Source organism: Prionailurus bengalensis, chromosome C2 (assembly GCF_016509475.1).
Source record: "Prionailurus bengalensis isolate Pbe53 chromosome C2, Fcat_Pben_1.1_paternal_pri, whole genome shotgun sequence".
NCBI lineage: Eukaryota > Metazoa > Chordata > Mammalia > Carnivora > Felidae > Prionailurus > Prionailurus bengalensis.
Window position 1 is genome coordinate 7708696 of NC_057350.1, and position 22064 is coordinate 7730759.

Genomic DNA, 22064 nt, shown 5'->3' on the forward strand with positions numbered 1-22064 from the left:
TCTGATTTTATGCTCAAAGCCAACAGTCACTCCAGCTGCCATGTAAAGAATGAACTGTAGGAGAAACAAGAGGGATGGCAAGGAGACCAGTTAGGAACAGACCAGGCAAAAAGTGATGGTTCCTCCAACTAAGGTTGTAGCTGTGAAGACGGCGGGAAATGGTCAGTTCTGGGAGTTACTTAGAACATAGAGCCCCGTGGTCTTCCCCCGAAGGGGTTAAACTCACGTTGGAGAGAAACGATCATGGGAAAACAGTTACAGGCCAACTTGTGAGATATTGACGGTGAGTGTAATAGGATTCAGGAAAGAAAGGAATCAACGTGGGGCTGCATGGCAGCTGGCTTTGGGATTGTTCCCAACCGACGAGGCAACAGAAACGAAGATGGAAATGAACTTGATGCATGTGGTGAACAGTCCGCCTGGACGGCATGGTGGGTAGACTGGCGCCATGTTGCCGTGGGTATTCAGACAGCAGAGTGTGTTTGATGGAGTGTCTACAGGGAGCCATGGTGGAAGGGACCAGTGAGGTGAAAAATGAGGAAGAGTGGGAATTGAAAGACAGAGACCAGAGACTAGGAGATGAGCTAACGGGCCGTTCGATTAGTTCAAGGGAGTTTAAAGGAAGCTTCTCTAACATTAAGAGACAAATATAAACCGTAACAGAGAATCCAAAGCCCTAGCACATTATAACCTCATGATTGAGATTCTGCTTTTTACCTTTTTTAAGTTGACTGTAATCTACTGAAACCAGGAAATGTCAGACACAAGTAAATCAATAAGACCATTTGCTGGTCTGCCACAACCCCCCATGAAACAGAGATGGCAATCATCATCTTCATCCCTACCACTGAGATACAATGAAACAGCCATCAGGTTGTCAGAAGCCCTAAAATGAAAAACCAGGGCGTCTCAGCCCCTGATGCAGGTGGCCTGTGGAGCTTTTGAAGTATTATATGTATTTTGAAAAAAGCAATAAAAATCCATAGTTAAAATAAAAAGTACAAAATCACAGATAGTGAAAACCCTCCCTAGACACCAGTTCCCAGCCTTCTGGCCCCGAGGCAACTCCTATTAGGAGTTTCTTGTGTATCCGTCCAGAGATAATCTATTCATATGTCCACATGCATGCGTGTGTGTGTTTATATGTTCATTGTTTTATATCCTATAAAAATGTAGAATATATACATATATATGTATGTATATATATATACGTAAAATGTAGAGTGTATACATATATGTGAGTATACACACACTCATATATATATGTATACATGTATATACATATATATGTGTGTGTGTATGTGTATATATATATATGTGTGTATATATATATATATATATATATGTATACACACACACACACACACACACACACGATCTTAAACACAAGTAAAAGACTGTCCATACACTCTCTTTTATAAATACCTTTTTCGCTTAGCCACATATCTTAGAGATTTTTCCATAATAATTACCTAGAGCTACATGTATATTTAGAATTGTTACTTACATTAAACCTTAAAATCCTACAAGTATTTGTATTTTTTTTTTTTGGTCTTTCATGTTATGTTCTGTGTTTGCTTTGCTTTGTTGTGTGTGGGGGGGAGTTTTTTGAAATTTGAAAATTTGGCAGACCAGCAGTCTCATTTTGTTCTTCTATAATATATACTATTGACAGAATCTATTGCCTCTCCATCACGAATTTTATTTAATTCAGGTTCTTTGATTTTCATCTACCTTTCCTCCTTCTCTTTCATTACCTGATTTTGGCTGATTATGTTGTCATTCCTGGTTCATCTAGGAATAATTCCCTTCAATAACGTTCTTCTAGTTTCCTAATGACCTTTTTAGTTTTAAACATATCCGATCTTCCTGGCTCTGTAAGGTAAGGAACTTAAGTCTCTTTTACTACCATCATGTCTTTCTCTTGACCACCTGGATTTTGTTAGTTATGTTATTTTAACATTGCCTTGGTTTTCCCTTCTCTCTTCTTTTCTATAGTCATCATTCCCATGACTGTTTTATTCTTAGATCTGTATGTAAATAGATTCATCATTTACCGCATCCTTTGTCACCATTTCTCCTTTATTCTCTTAGATGGCTGAGGTGTGTTTTCATGGTGTCTTCAAAAAGGCTCAGAGAGAACTAGATTCCTTGAGTGCTTGCATCTTTAAGAGATATCTCTCAGGCATCTTTCTGTTGGAATATTCATTTGGCTGGGTATAAAATAGTTTTGTCCCACCAGCTTTCCCTAAGGACTTTAGATGGGGTTCCATGTCTTCTACCATTGAATGTGTCCAGGCAGAAGTCTCAAGACAATCTGGTTTTACCCCCTTTTCAGTGTGTGCTTTGTGCTTTTATGCCTATCAGATTACTTTTTTTCTTTAAAGCCCAGTAATTATATCAGGATATATAACAATGTCCATGAATCCTTCCTCCTCCAGGATATAGTATCACCTGTCAATGTTAAGAATTTAGCTTTATCAGAAAAATTTTCTTAAATGATCCGTTCGATATTTTGTCTACTGATTTTTTTTTTTCTTCTCCAAGGATACATACTATATGTTGAGTCAATTTGGTCTGTAATCCATGTCCATTATGTTCTATTCAGTCTTTTTTTTTTTTTTTTTTACTTTTTGTTCACTTTCTTTTCCTTTTGCTCTATTTTCTCAAGTTTGGTCTTGAGAAACTTTCTCAAGTTTCCCATGTCTTTGATTGCATTTGCATTGATATCATTTCTCTTTTGGCCAAATCCAATGCTGCTTCTCTTATCATATTCATTTTATTTCTTCTTCTAGATGAGGTTTATGTTCATTCAGTTGTTTTATCATTCCCTCCTCCAGCTCCTGAGTATCTGCTTTTAGCTCTTGAAATATTGAAGTTATTTTTTTCACTAGTTCTCGGAGTTCATGGAGAATCATTTTGCTGTGTTTTCATCCACTGTATCACAAAATGTTTCTTTGTGTATTTCCTTGACAGCTTCTAGGCTTTGGGTTTGGGTTTTGGTTTTGGTTTTCTGCTTTGGGTTTTTGTTTTGTTTTGTTTTTTTGCAATATTTTGGATACATCCCTGCTCATTCTTAATGAATGAGAGGAGTCCTTCCTTCCTGGATCAGCTGTCTCTGAAAGGATGGTCTTGATAGCAGCCAAAACAGCACTGCGAGTCAGCAGGGAGTCTCTCTGGCTCCATGTGAAGCTCTAACAGTGGGTTTTGTCAGAGTTTAGTCCTTACATCACTAGAACTAACAAAGATTGACAGCCCCAGAAATGCTAAGCATCACAGCGTCTCCTTTACTCAGCCATACAGGGAAATGGCTTCTTGCAGATCCAAGCATTTTCTAATTTCCTTCCGCTTCCTCTAGCCCCTCTGTGGTGTCACACACTATCCACGACGGCTTTCAGAGCGGATCTTACGCCTTTATCTTGTTGTTCTGAATGTCACTCACACCCTGGATGTGCCCCCAGGATGGAGAAGGCCAACCTGTGTCAGCTCTGCCACGGATATTCAACATCAACCTCCTTCTTCACTGACTGCCTTCGTCCTGGCCCAATTTCTGCTGTATATGGTGCATATCCCTCTGCTTTGAGATCATAGACATTTCCTAGTTTAAAAAAAGATGATTCCTCGATTCCTTTTATGCTTCTTGGTCTCCTTACTATTTTTGTTTTAGAGAGAGAGAGAGCACAAGCAGGGTTGGGGCAGAGGGAGAGGGAGGCCCCAGACAGGGGACTCAATCCCATGACCTTGGGATCATGACCTGAGCTGAAATCAAGAGTCAGATGCTTAACCAACTGAGCTGCCCAGAAGCCCCTCTTTACTATTTTCTAAAGGAGATGGAGAAGCCCTCGTCTCACCATCTTAGAATTAGGTATCTCCACAGAGAATTATTTAAATAAATACCTATTCTTTGCTTCTACACCCAGAGATTTCAATTTAGTACATCTTCAATGGAGCATAGTTATCTCTAGGCTTAAAAAGAGCCCACAGGCAATAAATATCTAACGTGCATGTAGGGAAGCATTTAGGGTGCCACCAAACACTACTTCCATCCAGAGTATTGACTGATGAGCCGTGCAGGAGCATCTCGGAATGGAAAGAAATCAAGTCACCATTGGATTTATCCGTGTCGGCATCCTAGCCAGACCCCTCCCCCAGTGCAAAGACCGCTGTTCCCGCGTGAGGTTGAAGAGAGGCAGCTTATCCTCACTGTGCTGGTTTTGCACGGTTTTCTAATTTTGAACAATTTCAAATCAACAGAAGAGTTACAAGACGAATGCAGTGTCCATGCTTATACCCTTCACCTAGATTCCTCAACTGGTAGCATGTGTCACATTTGCCTTATTTGTACAGCCTCTCTCTTTTGAACCATTTGAGAATTAGGTGTAGATGTCAGGATACTTCACCCCCCGAATAATTGAGTGTGTATCTCCTGAGAACAAGGACACTTGGCACACTGGTCTGAAGTCTACCTGGTGCCGACTTGCCCATCTAGGTAGAGAAAGAGATTCAGGAGCAGAGAATCTGGCTCCCTCCATAAGGGCCAGATCACAAAATCACCCTGAGTTCAAAAGCAAAAGCAGGGAGTAGGGAGAGGGCGAGAAAAATGGTAGCATCTCCAGGGGAAAGAGTCCAGGCCAGAAGAAGGAAATGAAAATGTTTAAGCTGGTTGCTGCCTTCAGCAGAGTAATTTTGTCCCTACCCCCACACTAGGGAATACGGCCCAGTGAATGCCACGTTGCATAGAATTGCCTCTCTGATATTTAGAAAGCAGAATTATGTGATTTTAAAATGCAAGGAGCCTGAAGAACTTCAGAAAAATGATGTTTGGACACCCCCACCGCCCAAGCTTCTGGCCATGGCTCCCTGACTGATGGAAAAAGCAAACACCATCTGCCCCAGCGCCCAGTCCCAGGGAGGATCCAGCCTTAGGAAAGAATTTTTGCCTTGAGTTCCCTGAATCCTACCTCTACTCCCTCCCCCTTGCCTTCTGCTGTCCTCTGGGACGGGGAGCCTGAACAGCTGCTGCCTGTCAGAGACCAAGGCTCCTGGCCATGCTTGGCCAATAGCCTAACTTGTAACTAATGATGGTAGGAGTCGTCTTTCCTTTCCTTTGGATAAATGTCAAACAATTAGGAACCACTGAATGGTCGGTGAGAAGCTCATTACTGGGAATACGTGGTCTTGAGAAAGATTCACTGTGTTTGAGCAGAACCAGGTTTCGTGGCTCAGCAGCATGAGAGAGCCAGATGAACACAGCACATGGTTATGCAACGACTGGTCCGCAGGGAGAGGGTCCCCAGCAGATGCAGTCACTCTCAATTTCTGCCTTTTGAATTGGAAGTTTATGGTTGAATTTTTAGGTCTCATAAGGCATAAGGAAAGCTATTTTTTCTGCTCTATTTAATTTTTTTTTTTTTTTTGGTCACAAAATGCTTAAACTGCACAAATGATGCAAAACCATTTTCAGCGACACAGACGCAGAATCTCAACCATCCTCCTCTCGCCTCTGTCTTTATATAGGAAGGTCCCAGGGACAGTCCGAACAGAACAAGGTGAGGATCGTGGCAATCCTCTAAGAGGAGGGAGAGAGAGGGTTCGAAGAGAAAGGCTTATGAGAAGGAAAAGTCCTAGTCTCTCTTTCCTTTAAAGCCCTGAGATATGGAAACCACATTCCCCTCCAAAACATTCCCATTAACTGCATCCTCACTGCAACACTTAACTTAGAATGAGGGCAGACCAGAGTGGCTGAGTAGGAAGGGGGTGGCACAAAGTGGGGAAAGAAGGAAAGATTAAAAGGATAGAAAAAAAAAAGAAACAGAAAAATAATTTTTTTTATGTGTTGGAGTTTGACTCCATTGTGGTCAGACAACATAATCTGTGTGATTACAATTCTTTTAAGTTTGTTGAGGTTTGTTGTGTGGCCCTGGATGTAGTATATCTTGATGTATTTTCTGTGGGCACCCAAAAAGAGTGTGTATTCTGCTGTCATTGGGTGAAGTTTTCTATGAATGTTGACCAACCCTCCTGGTGGATGGTGTTGTAGAGTTCCTCTGTATCCTTGCTGATTTTCTCATCCGTTGTTCCAGCAATTGTTGAGAGAGGAGTGTTGAAGTTTTCAACTGTACGGGGTTTGTGGGTTTGTTTCTTTTTCCTTTCAGTTCTATCAGTTTTTACTCCACATATTTTGCATCTCTGTTGTTTGGCGAGGATACATTTAGGATTGCTGTGTAATTGCTGTGTATTTTATTCTCTCCGTCCCTGGTACTTTCTTTATTCTGAAGTCCACTGCATATAGTAGAGCTACTCCTGCTTTCTTTTGATCAATATTTGTGTGGTATATCTTTCTCCATCCTTTTAGCTTCAACCTACCTATACTATAATAGGAAATAAAAAGTCTATTGTATTTGCCTACATATTTTCTCTTTTCATGTCTTTCTCCCTTATGGTATTCAAAAATTCTTTCTTTTTCATTTCCTCTTTGTTCAGATCACTTCCTTTAACCATTCTTTTAGTATGGGCCTGCTGATGACAATGCCATTATCTTTGAGGTGAGTTTCTTTTAGACAGCACATGATTGTGGAGTTTGCTTTTTATAAACTCCGTCTTTGCATTAGTGCATTTAGACCATTTATATTTAGTGTAACTATTAATATCTTAAGGCTTAAGCCTGCAGTTTTATTCTTTGTTTTCTGGGTTTTTTTCTGTTTTTTTGATTCTCTGTTTACTTTTACCTGAATTTCTGCGACTTACTTGAACACTTTTTTAGAATTCTATTTTGTTTATCTATTTTGTTTATCTATCTATATATTATCTATCTATAATGTTTTTCAGTGCATCTTTGTTTAGCTTTTTCAGTGTTGTTTTAAGCATTACTTAAATAACTTACCTACTAGTGCCAACATTTTCCCAGTTCCAGGGTAGTGTAGAAACCTTAGAGCCCTTTGTGACCATTTACCCTCCCCAATTTATGATATAATTGTCTTAAATAGTTCCTCTATCTACATCGAGAATCACATTGCACGATACTATAATTTTGCTTTCAACCATCAATAAAATTTGGAAAACTCAAAAGAAAAAGGAAAATCTACTATAGTTACCTATATATTTGTTCTTCCCATATCATTTCTCCCTTTATGATGTTCCCCAAATCCTTATTTTATTATTTCCTCTCTGTTGAGATACGTTCCTTTCACTATTCTTTTAGGGTGGTTCTGCTGTTGATGAGTTCTGTCTTTTCCTTCATCTGAAACCTTGATTTCACCTCAATTCATGAAAGATACTTTTGCTTATATGGAATTCTAGGTTGACAGTTCTTTTCTTTCAGTAACTGAAAAAAAAAATTGTTATTACCTTCTGGCCTCCCCGGTTTCTGATGAAAAACCCACTGTTTTTTTTTTAATTCTTTTTTCCCTAGGGGCAACATGTCATTACCCTGGATGCTCTCAAGACTTTCTCTAGTTCTCAGAAGTTTGATTATGATGTGTCTTTGGGTTTATCCTGCATGGGATTCACTCAGCTTTTTGAATCTGTAGGTTATTTTCTATCTGGTAAAATCTGGGACTATTTCAGCCGTTCTCCCCTTGAATACTTTTTTCAGCCCCATCCTCATTCTCCTCTCTACCTGGTACTCTATGACATGAATATTATATATTTTGTTGTAGCCCCACATGAATATTATATACTTTGTGGGAGCCCCACATGTTCTTAAGATTCTGTTCATTTTTTTTCATCCTATTTTCCTCTACTGTTCAGATTGGATAATCTCTATTAATCTGTCTTCAAGTTCGCTGTTTCTTTTCTCTGTCCTCTCCACTCTGCTGCTAAGCCTACTCGCTGAGTCTTTCATTTCAGTCATTATCATTATTAGTTACAAAATTTCCATTTGGTTCTTCTCTATACCTTCTAAAAATTTTTTGCTGATGCATGGCTGTTTCTTTGCTGAGACTTTTGAATGACGGCTGATTTAAAATCCTTCCCAGATAATTCTAAAATCTGTGTCACATCAGTGTCAGTGTTTCTCTTTTCTCATTCGGTGTGATCGCTTTCTGACTCCTGTTGTGACAAGTGATTTCTTTTTATTGCAACCTAGACATTTTGGGTGCCACGTTATAAGATTCTAGATCTTATTTACAGCTTCTTTATGGCAGGGCCCCTCTGACACCATTTGGGCGGGTTAAGGGATTGCTTATTGGGATGTCAGTCTCCATTGACAGGGTGGGGGAGGATCCTTGTTGCTCGTGGGTGGGGACGAGCATTCAGGCTCCCCACTGGACTCCCAGTGATACCACCCTGGCTGGAATAAGAAAGGCAGCTCATTATGCTTCCCCTATGGTCTCTGCCACACTTTGGAGGAGTTGCGTTGTTACTGTTCAGCGGTGAAAGGAAGTGCTGACTCTACACTGGGATCCTTTTAATGCTACCCCAGTGGGAATGGGAAGCTGCCTCATTACTGCTGAATTTGAAGGTTAAGTCCAGGCATCCCATGTAGTCTCTGGGGGACCCATTACCCCTCAGTAAGGATGAAAATCTGGGCTGCTTTCTCTGTCTTCTTTGAAACCACCCTGGCAGGAGGTTTGGGGCACCTGGCACAGCCTAGTAAGGGTGAACGTCTAGCCTTCCCATTCATCCTCTACTCTCGGGGGGCAGGGGTGGGGTTGGTAATTATTTTCTGGAGTTTTAGCCGTACTTAGTGGGGGGAATAGGGGAAAAACTACATCCACTCCCATGTTCCCAGAAGCGGAAGTCAGGGAAATTTTAAATAAAAAGAAGGAAAAAAAAACAAAGAACGACAAAGAAGAAGAAGAAGAAGAAGAAGAAGATTGGAGTGGTGTTTTCTTATTTTCCTTTCTTCTCTGAGATCTCTACTGCTGAGAATCAGCTGCAAAGTACCAAATAAAGGAGTCGCTTTCGCTCTCTTCCCTCCTCTGCCCAAACAGAAGTTCAAGCTGAAAACATGTGAAAAGGAGCACCAGAAAATGATATGATGTCTATCAATAAATGTTCCTCATTCTCTAGCCCAGTAAATGTCACATTTGGTTATGAAATTGAATTTTGCAAAGTAACATTTTAAAAATACTCCTCCAACTTAGTGTCTTTTATAACTATCGACACAGATGAGAGATTGAAGAATCAAATCCCTTGTCCCCTGTACTCTTTCTCACACGCGTACGCAACAAGCTGACTTCCTGGGTGATTCCAGTAACGGGGGTTCTCAGCGGCCCTGGAGGCTCTGCTGTGTCACAGTGTCACTTCCCTGGATGCTGACAGTGCCCAAGATTGGTCCGGCCTGGGCAGGAGCCGCCATTGTACCCCACTGGTTACCCATCTGATTGGGGGATCCCCACGTGGGTCATCCAATATCGGGCGGCTTCATCTTAAATGATTGGGTGAATCTCCTGTCAAAAAACATGATCATAACCCTCTCAAAAGCTCTGCAATATCATTGCCTCACAAGCCTGAGCCATGAATGAATGAATGAATGAATGAAGATTCATTGACTCCCTTCCTTTGCATTACAACCCAGCCAGTTCTTGAGGGGAAACGTAACGAATGGTCTCAGGTGGTACGGAACAGCACAGCCCTGGGGGAGGAAGCTGGCTCATTCCTACCATTGGAAACTATAGGAAGACATTAAGAGGCAAGAAAATCTTGGGCACCGAGCAATTGCTTTCTTTGTGTAACCAAGATCCTGCCACAGTACCTTTGCACAGGGCTCCTTAATACAGCGTTGCATCGTTAGACAAACATAAGGCCTTCTAGTGACCATGTCGGTCCCACCACTTGAATGACTCCTTAAAACAAAGTCAATCTGCCGGGTCAGGTGATTCGTTTCTAAACATCCCGTATATGTCAAAGTAACTAACCAATTATTAGTATGTCACTGTCCTGTCCTACTTCGTGAACGCCACCGCTACCCTCTCCGCCCATCTCTGATCAAATAAGAGAAACAATTCCATACGATCACAAATAAAAGGGATCAGAAGGGATTTTTTTTCCTTGAATGGACCACGTCTCCGAAACAATTTTGGAACGGCTCTTCATAGGTCCTTTCATCACACCACATCCCGGAGCAGAAACCCTTTTGGAATGTTCTGTACAAATCATCAGTGAGCAATCCATGTCCAGAAACTCCTGACAACACAAGGAAACAAACCCTATTCATCCTACTCGTATTTTAGTTTTCCTTCGGGATTTTATTTTTTCTTCTTTGGAAACAAAGGGATTCATCCTTTTTTTGCTTTCCAGCTGTTCCTGAAGTTGTCGTGAGTATTGCCTCTGAGGTGCCCTGTTTTGACAGCCGCGGGTCCAGAAATGAGAAGTCCTGTGACAGAAGCACGCGCAGGTGCTGGGGTGCCGAGAGCGGACACTAAGAAAGGGACAGTCGGGGACAATGTCAAACACACCTGCGCCAAAGTCCTCAATGACGAATAGGGGGTAATTGTGCAGGCAGAGAAAGCAGGAGGAGGGGTGAGCCCATGCGATGTGTTCAGGTCCCTAAAGGGGCTCCTTTGGCTGGAGGATAGTTTAGAAGCGAGGAGGGGTGGGAAACGCTCCTGGAGAAGTACGTAGAGGCCAGGTTTTGAAGCGAAGGTGCTGACCTACCACGGAATGGAACAGAGCTGGGAGGGCAGACCGGCCATTGCGACTCCACGGGCCCAGAACTTGGATTGTGGACCAACCGGGAGAGTAAAGGGAAAAGGAAGGAAAGAATACGGCATCTGCTCACCCTTCCTGGTCAACAGAGAGGGGTTAGCAAAGCTTGTGTCTCGGATGAAGGCAGGTAGGAGCGGCAGTGGCCGCCGTGAGGGGTAGGTTTCCTGCAAGATGGCGCTGGAGGCAAAACGAACCTTCTGAGAGCTGCTGACCCAGGAGAGAAGCAACGGATTGGGTGATGAGAGACGGACAGAAGAGTCCCTGCTGCTTCCGAGACGCAGCCCTTGGCAGTTGAGTCCTGGGGAGGCTGGGGCTGACCCTGGCAGAGACGCCTCCTAGAAGCAGGAGTGCTTGCCTGGGAAAAAGTCCCCCGATGGCTGCCGGCTACAGGCTCTGCCGACTTCCGCTGCCTAGAAATCCTCTGTGCCCTTCTGCAGCCTGGCTCGGTATCTTCTTTAAAAGGAACTTCTTGGTATGACTTTGGGGATAATGCTTGCCCTACATTTTATGATATTTCCAGGAGCTCTAGGAAAGGAGGAATGAGTCACTCATCCTATTCAAAGAAACCAACCACACTGGGCATTCAGGAAACGTTGCTAAGATGTTGGTGCTGGGAGTCTAGAGGTTGGCCCCCAGAATTTCAAGCAGGGGAGGACGCAGGCAGAGGTGGGGTTGGGGGTGTTCCGCACCTGGAGGGTCCACCAGTTTCCCAACTGTTGGCCCTTCAACCTTCAGAAGTCCCTGAAGTCCATGCTTCCCAGGAGGCACCAAAGGACGTCCTCCAAACCCCTTCTTCCAACCTGAGCCCTCATCCCGAAGCCCAGGTGAATGAAGGGGATTTAGTACAAGCACAACCTTGAGTTTGATTTCATTTTTTTATGACATTCTCCTACCTCAGTGCATTAGGGCCATCGCCAGTCTGGTCAACGTGACCACGGTGATGTCCTCATCAGGAACCCAGCAGGGTGACCTGTACAGAAGGGGCCTTAGAAAGGGTGTCTGGGTGGGGCAGTGTCCCTCCCCACCTTGTGCAAAGGAGGCTGTATCCCCAAGGACATCCTGCATGGCCCCCCTTCAAACAGTCCCCTCCGGGTTTTTCACCCCAAACCATGAAAACTGGAGATCACTGTAGGAGCCTTGACTGAATGAATCAAGGAGGAATACTATCTGGGTAAAATTATATCACCTTCTGATGGGCAAGTTCTTAATTCTTCAAACCCCTCTGCACCTTGGTTTCCAGGAAAGAGCATGCACTGTTTCCCCAAGGTGCTCTTGGAGGTTCAGACCTTGGCCCCCGTCCTCCCCTCGCAGCTTCAAGCACCACCCCAGCCCCAGCCGAAATCTCCCCCCTGAGTGACTCAGCCTGGCATCACGGCATCCGGCACCATAGCCCTTCACAGCGTGCACCCTGATTTTCAACGTCAGCCCCGTATCGTCTTCTCGTGTTTTGCCACACGAGGCACCTGCTACACAGGCACCGGGTTCCCCCACGTTTCCTTGTGCCGTGTCTCCACCTAAGATCCTCTGCCTCGCTGTTCCCCTTCCCTCATGATTCTTCCTTTCTTCTTGGCACATTGCAGCCCTTCCTCTGTGAGCCCGTTCTCGTCCCGTGGGTTAGAACTTCATTCTGTCTGTCTGTCTGTCTCTCTCTTTTCTCCCTTTCCTTCTCTCTCCTCTCTGTTCTCTCTCCCTCCTCCCCCCCTTTCCCTCCCTGCGCCCTCTTCCCTTTGATGTCCTTGGAACTCTCTTCCCCTCAATACCATGTACTACGGCTGGTGTATATGCACGTCTTTTCTCCTGAACTAAGCTGGAGGCTCCCTGAAGGCACATACAGAGCCTTCCTTACGTGCGTCTCCCTCCTGTTCTATCTGGTGCCCACCTTGTGGAAAGCGATCCATGTTTAAGCAACGGGTGAGTCTAGGGAGGATGTTGGACCTGGATCCTTACCACGGGCCCCAGCTCTGGCAGCTTTGCTTCTGGCAAAGCTAGCTCTGGGAGACTAGTTCCTGGGGACACGGTTCCCGGTCACTAGTTCTTAGGGACGCAGGCGACCCCAAGGTGAAAAAGGCAGGTGCAGAAGGGAGACTTCTTGGGCCTGACACCTGTCTCTGCTGCTCTGCCAGCTGTGCAGCCCGGGGAAATTTGCTCAACCTTGCCGTGCCTCAACCTCCCCATCAGCAAAGTGTGGACGCCAGTGCCCATTTCGTGCGGCCATTGTGAGAATCCAGTGGGATGGTCCAGTGATGCGCTCTCCACGCCGCCAGGCTAGATACTAAGTGGGAAAGAAATGTTAGGGGTTACGATTTTTATTGTCCCAAACCGTGCTTGCATGCTGCTGACAAAGAGCTGATGTGTGGTTCTTACATCCTCCACCTTTATATTTTTTTTTTCAACGTTTATTTATTTTTGGGACAGAGAGAGACAGAGCATGAACGGGGGAGGGGCAGAGAGAGAGGGAGACACAGAATCGGAAACAGGCTCCAGGCTCTAAGCCATCAGCCCAGAGCCCGACGCGGGGCTCGAACTCACGGACCGCGAGATCGTGACCTGGCTGAAGTCGGACGCTTAACCGACTGCACCACCCAGGCGCCCCCGCCTTTATATTTTAGTGGCTACTCAAGACAATATATACGGTACCATTTATAAGGGCACTTATTTGATTGGCTATTTGAGGATGTCCTTTTAGATCAGCCCCCCCCCCCCCCCCCGTGACCTGCAGTGGCATCCCGTCGGGAAAGAGGGGGGAGGGACGTTGAGGCTGGAGACCACAGCCGGCGCATTTGTAGAGAACCCTGAGAACAAGATGGGAGATTGGAGGGCCTCAGCTTTCACCTGGAGGGGAGGTCCAGTTGAGGACACAAGTTCATAAAATAGCATTATGATTTCCCCCTTGATATAAATGTTCCTTCAAACAGTTGTAACTTGAAAAAAAAAAATCACAGTTTGGTGACGAATAGAAGGACATATTTTAGAGAGATAAAAATACCCAAGATGTAAATATGACTGGTTTGAAATATATCAACTATGATGAGTTTTCCCCCTCATCCATAACGGCTCGGTTTCTGGGGAGCAGAAAGCGAGGCAGTTAGCACCACTGAAGACACGGGCGTTGCTCAGCCCCGCCAGGTCTTTGCCCGGGGTGCCAGGGAGCCCCTGGCATGGGCAGAAGAGCCCCCTTCCACCTTCTCCAAAAGCTTTGCCCATATGACTCTCTCTGCCTCCCTCCACGCCCCCATGCACACACGCATACACACACACACACACACACACACACACACACACACACACAGTTTCTTAGGCTTAGCTTTGAGCTACAGTTAGACTCAGTTATAATTGCCCTCATTAAAAACCTCTCTGTCATGTCAGACAGAGAGAAGTATATCTCTGGCATGGTCCCAGCAGAAAGCTACGCAGTCCTCAGCTGAAACAGGAGTGTGGGCATAAATCTCTCTCTCACACATACACACACACACACACACACACACACACACCAATAAAACTGTTGAGCTTTTATTTACATCCCCAGGTATAGCAGAAAGAACACAAACAATAAGAAAACTAAATCCCCACTATCCCTGAGGGCCTATATTCTACCTGAGGGGTTTGACGTGATTTCAACACAACAGACAGAATTTTTTTCAAGTATCTGTGGGCATGTTTTGCTTCAACACGTCATCATGATTCCTCGAAACTTTAAGTGTTTCTGTTATTCCATTAAATGCATGACAACACAATCGTAAGTAGAGTGGCTCCCAAAGCAAAAGAATTCAGCTTTTCCAAGAGGAACCTTGTATTCTGGTGGAAGGTTCTGGAAATGGGGATGTGAGGTGCGTGGCCACAAGCCACTGACACTATTCGCCCTCAAATAGCAAGAACAGACCATAACCCTCAGCCCTCACATGATAGCCAAAGGGAATAATGATTACATACATGTGCTCACACACAGGGATATAATCCATGAGTGTATTAACACACATTTTCTCATTTTTCTCACAACGGGCTTGTGAGCGAGGAAACACAGAGAGACACTATCTATCCCACTTTACAGATGAGCAAACTGAAGCTCCCAGAAGTTCATGGGAACTGGCTAAGAAATGGCAAAGCCAAGGCCAACAGCTTTCTAGACCTAGGTTTGTTCCTGGACTCTCCACCTTCTGTACTTCTCACTCACGCTCTCTCTCTCTCTCTCTCTCTCTCTCTTTCAAAGTGATAAGAACATGCGAACACAACAGACACAGTAAATAAGAACAATAAAATTTCAGGCCAAAACACAGATGCCTGCATTTCTGGTTTTCTTTTCATTTTACAAGGGGTAAACCTGTTCTTTATCCCCAGTATCAAAACTCTTGCTTCCCGGAAGAAAGATATTTCGTAAGGAAAATTCTTAAAGCAAACACATCTGTTTTTTAAATCTTAAAATATTACCAATACTCACACCCTCTCCCAAGCTAAGCACTTATAGACATCCTCTTCACATGGCTCCCTCGTCCTGGGGGCACCTTAGCGAACAGCCGACCAGCCTGTAAAGAGAAAACCCAGGATGCTGGCCAAGAAAAATAAAATGACTTGCTCAGGACCACAGGGCTTTTCAGTAACAGAGACTTCTGGTCGACCACGCGTGCGTCCTGGCCGTGACAGCGGCACTGGTGGGAGCCTTCAGATGAGGCTACGGAGAGGCGGGACTTGACTTTCCCAAAGGTTCTGGAATCTCTTACCCCCATCACAAATGATGCGGTGTGATACAAGGATGCATTGGAGCATGAACAGGCATAGAAGTAAAAGTCAGGAAACGTGGTCAGTAGAATAGGGGGGGGGAATGCACAGATCTACTTGTGTCCAGTGGAGTTCTTGGGGGTAAATTTGGGGGCGCAAAGAGGAAATGGAAACTGGGGTGTCCAGGCAGAAGGAACAGCGATGGCCAGGGAAGGAAAGTAGCTACAACAAGAGAGTGAGCGTGGAGGACAGAACCATCCCCGCCAAGCGGCCCTGGCTGAAAGACCAGGACTGACTGCTTACTTGCCAGACAAGTCTGAGAGATTTCGAGCTGGGCGTTCCTGGGTCAAGTCTGCATTTTAGATAGACCCCCGGGGCTGCTGCAGGATAAGCCCTTCGGTGTTGAGGTGCGACCCGAGGCAGGTGGAAGCAACATTAATGGTCCCTTTAAAAGGTAGCAGCCAAGGGGGGTTAGATTGAAGACATGTGAACTACTGGGGGTGTGGAAGAAGGAGAGGGAGGTGTGTTCTCAGACTTCTGGCTTAGGCGCAACGTGGGTGGTGATGCTATAAACCGAAGGCAGAAAATGGAGAAAGAAGCCCGGGTAGGAGGGCTGGCGGAAGTGTGTGAGGGACAGAGGAGCTTTGGCAGGTTGCTTTGGAACATCCATTGAGCATCTGGGTGGAGTCGTCCAGTGCCTAACAGAAGCCCAACGGAGAGGTCAGAGCCGGTCACCAGCCGTCTGTAGACAATCAGGGATATTGTTGTGGGACACAGAGAAGACAAACGCCCCAAACCCCAACGTGACACCGAGGTCGCCGGGTGAGGGCTCTCGTCTCGGTATCCCCGCGGGCGGTGGCCTTTCCTATTTCTGGGGGAGTAGAGGCTGTCGACCAGGAGAAGAGACCCTCACGATGGCACTCCGCTCTGGGCAGGGGCTTCGGTTTCCTCGACTGTGTCCCCGCAGGGTTGGACTTGACGATCTCTTAAAGAATCTCTTCCAGCTTTCCTGCGCCGTAATTCTAAACCTCTCTCCAGTGTCGTAAGGCTGGTAACCAGAACGTTTGGTTTGGAGGAAACTCCGAGCTTGAGACGAGGTGGAGGATTTGCTGGGGGCCGAGAGTGGGATGTCAGTGCTTCAGCGGGGTTGCAGGTGCAACCCTCCGCCCTCTGATGATAATGCGGGCGGGACAGGAGTTTGAAGACAGCCCATAGAACGACTGAACCACTGAACACGGAAACAGATGCCATGATTCCCAGCATAAGTTATGATATGGATGAGTCAAACTGAGAGAGCTAAATTTAGGGTTTCTAAGGTCCCCTCCCCCCCTTGGTGTCAGAAGTTTCCATTCGACTACAGGGAGGAGAAAAATGCTGATGCAGGCAGTGTTTGGTTTCCCCAGGACTGGGACATCCAACACATCTGAGTGAAAATAGCTGCAAGGGGGTGGGGTGCCTGGGTGGCTCAGTCTGTTGAGCTTCTGACTCTTGATCTCAGCTCAGGCCGTGAGCTCACGGTCGTGGGATCGAACCCTGCGTAGGGCTCTGCACTGAGTGTGGAGCCTGCTGGGGATTCTCTCTCTCTCTCTCTCTCTCTCTGCCCCTCCTCTGCTCATTCTCTCTCTGTGTCTCCCTCCTTCCCTCAAAATAAATAGCTGCAAGGCCGACCCACCAGCAGGACCAGGTACGAAAGGTGGCAGGGTCCTTGGGTCCCAAGAATAAGGTGGTGCCACCCACAGGAAGATGGACGAAACTGACAGGGCCTCAGAAGGATATAATGCCCGGCATCTGGGTGCCGGTGCTCTGGGGACTTTCACCACTGGGGCCATCGCGGGAGGGCCAAGCTGAAGTGAGCAGTGATCCAGGGTGAGGTCCTAGGAGCACGGAGCCAGAGAATGAAGGAAAAGCAGGCCACACACCACGATACCAGGAGGCACCGTGTCACCGGGGGGGGGGGGGGGGGGGGGGGTGACAGCAGAGCTAGGCGCAGGGTTGTCGTGGATCGTCAACCCAGAGCAGGCGGAGGCAGAACAAGACCTGTCCTACAGGTCACGGATGATCGTCATGGAATTCTCACCTTGGAGTTGCTTACATGCACAAATCGTCGGCAACCGCTGGAGTGGGCCCGCTTTGAAGCAGCCGCTGTGCCCATCCCTGTGAGCCGTGACGAGCTTCCCTTCACCTACCCCGGTTGACACTCTTAGCCTCTCCATAGTCAGGCCGTTCCCGCATCCGGGCAGCAACCACGCGGCAGGCTGCGTATCGTGGGTCAGATGCCCCCGCAGGTAGGAGGGTGGGTCTCGGTTCCCGGGTCCTTCTGTTCTCAAGGGCAACGATCAGTTTAAGGAAGAGGCAGCGCGCCGATCGCGTGGCCGCGAGTTCAGGCCTCCTGAAAATCACGCGTACTTGCGATGTACAGAGTGGTTTGTTGACACTGAAAGCGGACTCTTCTAGTTTGGGAAGAGTGGCGCCAGCAGGGTGAATAATCATTCTGTGAGCCGCGTGCCAGCACCTGAGCCGCGACGACTCAAGCGCTAGCCAAGCAGCTGTGACTTGCTCAGCGCTCTCCCAGGGCCACGGGGAGTGATAGATGCCACGTTGGCTTCTAGGAACCGACATGTTGATGGCAGAGGGGCTGGGGCACGACCACGTGAGACCGAGAGTCCATGATGTACTGATTACACGTGAAGGAACGCTGTGGTCGTTCAGAAACAAAAGGGAAGGGAAGGAATAAGGACAATAAGAAAATAACAAGAAACTTGGCTTTTCGCCTATCAGTTGGGCCAAGATTGAGGGGGGAAATGTTCTCATGCTATGGGCAAGTTGGCAAGAATGTAAGGAAATGAAGCCTTTAAAAAATCTGTTTTTAATGTTCACGTAATTTTGAGAGAGAGAGACAGAGAGACAGACAGACAGACAGAATGTGAGCGGGGGAGGGGCAGAGAGAGAGGGAGACACAGAATCCGAAGCAGGCTCCAGGCTCCGAGCGGTCAGCCCAGGGCCCGACGCGGGGCTCGAACCCATGAACCGTGCGATCCCGACCTGAGCTGAAGTCAGACGCTTCACTGACTCAGCCATCCCGGTGTCCCAGAAATGAATACTTTTATCCACTCCCAGATCCAGCGTTTGGGGGGACAACTGATATGTGTCAAAATTCTTAGTACTCCTACTTCCTGAACAATTCTAACCCTAAGATTTGTCCTAAGTAGTTAACAGGACAGGTGCACCAAGGTGTGAGTTCAGGGATGCTCATCACAGCATTTTATAAAATAGTGGAAACTTGTGAGCAAATTAAATGGAATCTGCTTGAAGAAATCACGGTGCCTTCATCCACGATGAATGCTATACAGTCTTTTAACAATGTGCTGTAGTCTACCACACTGACCTAGAAGGATGTGGGATGTGGTGTTAAGGGAAAAAGTAGCTGACGATGTTGTACGGATGGTGTAGATATTTATATCTATAAAAAAGGAATTACATTTCCGTATCTGCGTATTTTCATAGGTACAGAAATGGGAATAAAAAGGTTTTCACCAAAGTGTAAACAGTGATTTTCCTCTGGCGGGGGGGGGGGTGATTTGGGGGAGAACTGTATTTTCTGATTTATAATTTTTCAGTATTTTTGGAGCTCTTCAATAATGAGCATGTATTCGTTTCATACTCAGGAAAAGAATCAGGCTACAAAAATAAAACAATGGCCAATGTTTCAGTTACTGCACATGTTAAAAACCCAAGGAAATTCAAGAAATCTGAAAAAACTGAAGAGAACTTTACAGTCGAGATGACCATTATTCTTAACAGCTCAAAGTAATTTTTCAATTAGGACAGATTCCATTTATGTATGTATCATTCTGGCTCGCAAACTCAGTGGGTAATAACCTATATCCCAGCTGAAACAAAAAGTTTCAACCCAAAATAGATATGGTTATAAACCCATCAAAAGGGATCACTTTCAAAAGACCCCAGGAATTCAAAAAAGTAAGACAAAGGAAAAATGTGTAAAATCTACTTAGCTTTTAGAGAAAAAAAAAAAAAAAGAAATCAAATGACTGCAAAAATACCAGCTCCAAAAATACCAAAAAAGCTTCACCAGGAGAAAATAGAAAGCAAAGATTGGCATATGGATGTCAAAAATCCAGTGTCAGAGAGGTTTTGAAAACTGGTCGTGCGTCACCAATTATATATATCCAAAATCGGTGTGACAGACACTCCCTTCCAAGAGCAATGGCAAGGTTTTTTAATGCCCTAAAAGTCTCTTTTCGGTGACTGATTATGTAGTAGCCAGAACATGAGATTTTTAAATTCGGTTCATCACCGGTGACCAAATTCTAATGTAGGAGGAAGAAAAGAAAGAAAGAGAGCTGTATCTGATCCTTTGTGTCAGTTCCCATTTCAGAGGTGTCTTCTACATGAATGTCTTTTCTTCTCATCTCCAGAAAAAGCACAAAGAAGAAACTACAGCGATGGCCAGGTTGACGGAATCCATGAGTGAGTAACTGGAAATTTCTTCTTTATTTTTGGTTTTAAATGGAAAACCACAAAGTCACACAAAACCCCCATTGCTTTGTGATTATCTGTCTTTCTCGTCCATTCTTGTGATCACCGAGGTCTATTTCACGTAGGCAGGATTGTGTTGCTGTTACAAGGTGCTTTACTTGCAAGTCGTCTTGTGTGGGACTGAACTCTGTGCTGAAATTGTTACCCCAGTATGGGGTTTTGTTTGTAGGTCTGTGTTGCGGGTCGGGACCCACCATAATTCCAGTCTCGCTTTTCGGAGGTTTAGGTACAGTCAGCTCACGTTTTATGGGCAGATATTCCATAGGCTGGATCATCAGCCTATGGAAAGAGAAGAAAGAAAGAATGACTTGTCGTTGTTAAACCTTTCCGGTGTGCTTCCGAATTTTCAGATTCGAGGATTTAAAACTGGGGTGTTTGATGCGGAAGTAACTGGTAATGATTCAGGTTTGGAACAGATCAGTGGTATCAGGCTCTAAGCGCGTAAGTTAGATAAACGGGACACACGAAGCACTTTTAAGAGGAAAGAGGGATTAATATAATACCTCCTCCTGCAAAATGAGACACGTGGCTTTGTACATTGAAGTTTAAATATTAAAGAACGCGTGGATATGAAATAAACAGACAATGCGGGGGTTTTTCCCCCTTTTGGAAATGTGCATTGTCCTGGTGATAGAATTCACATCTCAAGTTACAAGGGAAGGTTGCAGACACTTCTCCATCATCATTCGGGCCATGAACACCTTATTAAATTCGACCTGCGTTAATCTTGCCCACATTTATCTTGGCCCCTGCTTTCTCCTTCGACTATTCCTAAATCATGAGACTATTAAAATATGTGTCTTTCTGTAGCATAGTCAATGAATCCTCATCCCCCAAAGTGTACCCCCTCCCGGAAAAAAAATGATGGTAAAGTGTTCTTTACATTGAATTTTTTAATTCCTGACCCCAAATCCCTAATTTCCTGATTTCCTTTATCTCGAACGCATGCTAATTTCACCATGTAAATGATGACTCCACAGGGGGACTGCACAGCCACCCCCAGCATTTACACGCCTCTCTTACACTCATTTCTGGATCATCCCTGCCCTGTCTCTGCCTCACCCGTCTTTCTGACAGTAGTCTTGCAGACTGGAACATTGCAAAGCATTTGCTCCTTGGTTTGAAAAACCGCAAATTGGTTCTCTGCAAGGGAGAGGAGCTAAGTCACGGAATGCACTCTTCTCAGACCTAGAAGGAAAGAGTGAGGTGGCCAGTACCGTCCCAAAACTGACGAACCTATGTGGTCAGAATATGCAGGGACTGTGGACAACACCAGCTGATCCACGATCCACAGCACGTTTGCAGATTTCGTTCTAATCTCTAACTCCAAAGTCACCAGCACAAAAGACCCGTAGATTCTCTGAATGCTGGAAGGATCGATGGCCTGGAACCCAGCATCATTATCAACAAATGGAGTCCTGAGCGTGGGGGCAAATTGAACTGGATGGTGTTGTGTGTGAGTTGTGATGCTAATAGTTTTTATAATTAGTTCCGTGTTAGAAGTTGATACTCTAGTTCAGTGAATTTTTTAACTAGTCTAACTGAATCGTAGATAAAACATTAAGGGTGCTATACGAGTCAATATTTTCGACACGGTCACAATTTCTGATAAAGGTGTTTTAATTTTTCTATCTCTGTGGGATCCAGATGCATTTAAATAAGAGCCCCCCACTGGACTGCTGATTTGTGGGGCTTCGGTTTCCGGGTTACCTCTGCAATAATTTTAATGACTTTGATCTATGAATCCATTGGCTTAAGAGAAGTCTGTAAAAATTGAATTCCAAACCCTTGGGGCAGATGAAAGGGTATTGCCATTCTTCTGTGAAAACGATTACATGGACATGTTCAACACACAAGGAAATTTAAAGAGTGAGAACAGATCTTGGAATCGCACCCAACAGTCCAGTCGCCTGAGCCTTATAGAGGTAAAGAACACTACTATAAAAAATGCAGAATTCTTGTAGGCACTCGCTATGAAAGTTAATCGTGCAGTCAACACTAATAAACATTTCATCAAAACTAAACTCAGGAATAATGTTGTACACAGCTATACATTGATTCTACATAGGAAATCTACAAGGAAATAAATACATAATTATGTAGGGAGATTCTATCCGTAGGCTAAGCAAAGAATTAGCATACAA

The 22064-nt window shown here is 45.2% G+C and overlaps 1 protein-coding gene across 1 annotated transcript in view; it reads left to right on the plus strand.

Moving 5' to 3' along the window:
• Positions 1–22064, plus strand: part of KCNJ6 (potassium inwardly rectifying channel subfamily J member 6) — a 267408-nt gene that overhangs the window by 59637 nt on the left and 185707 nt on the right. The window contains exon 2 of the mRNA XM_043593602.1: positions 19800–19851. Coding sequence (XP_043449537.1) covers positions 19827–19851 — 25 coding nt within the window. The 5' untranslated portion in view covers positions 19800–19826. The remainder of the gene's footprint in view (positions 1–19799; positions 19852–22064) is intronic.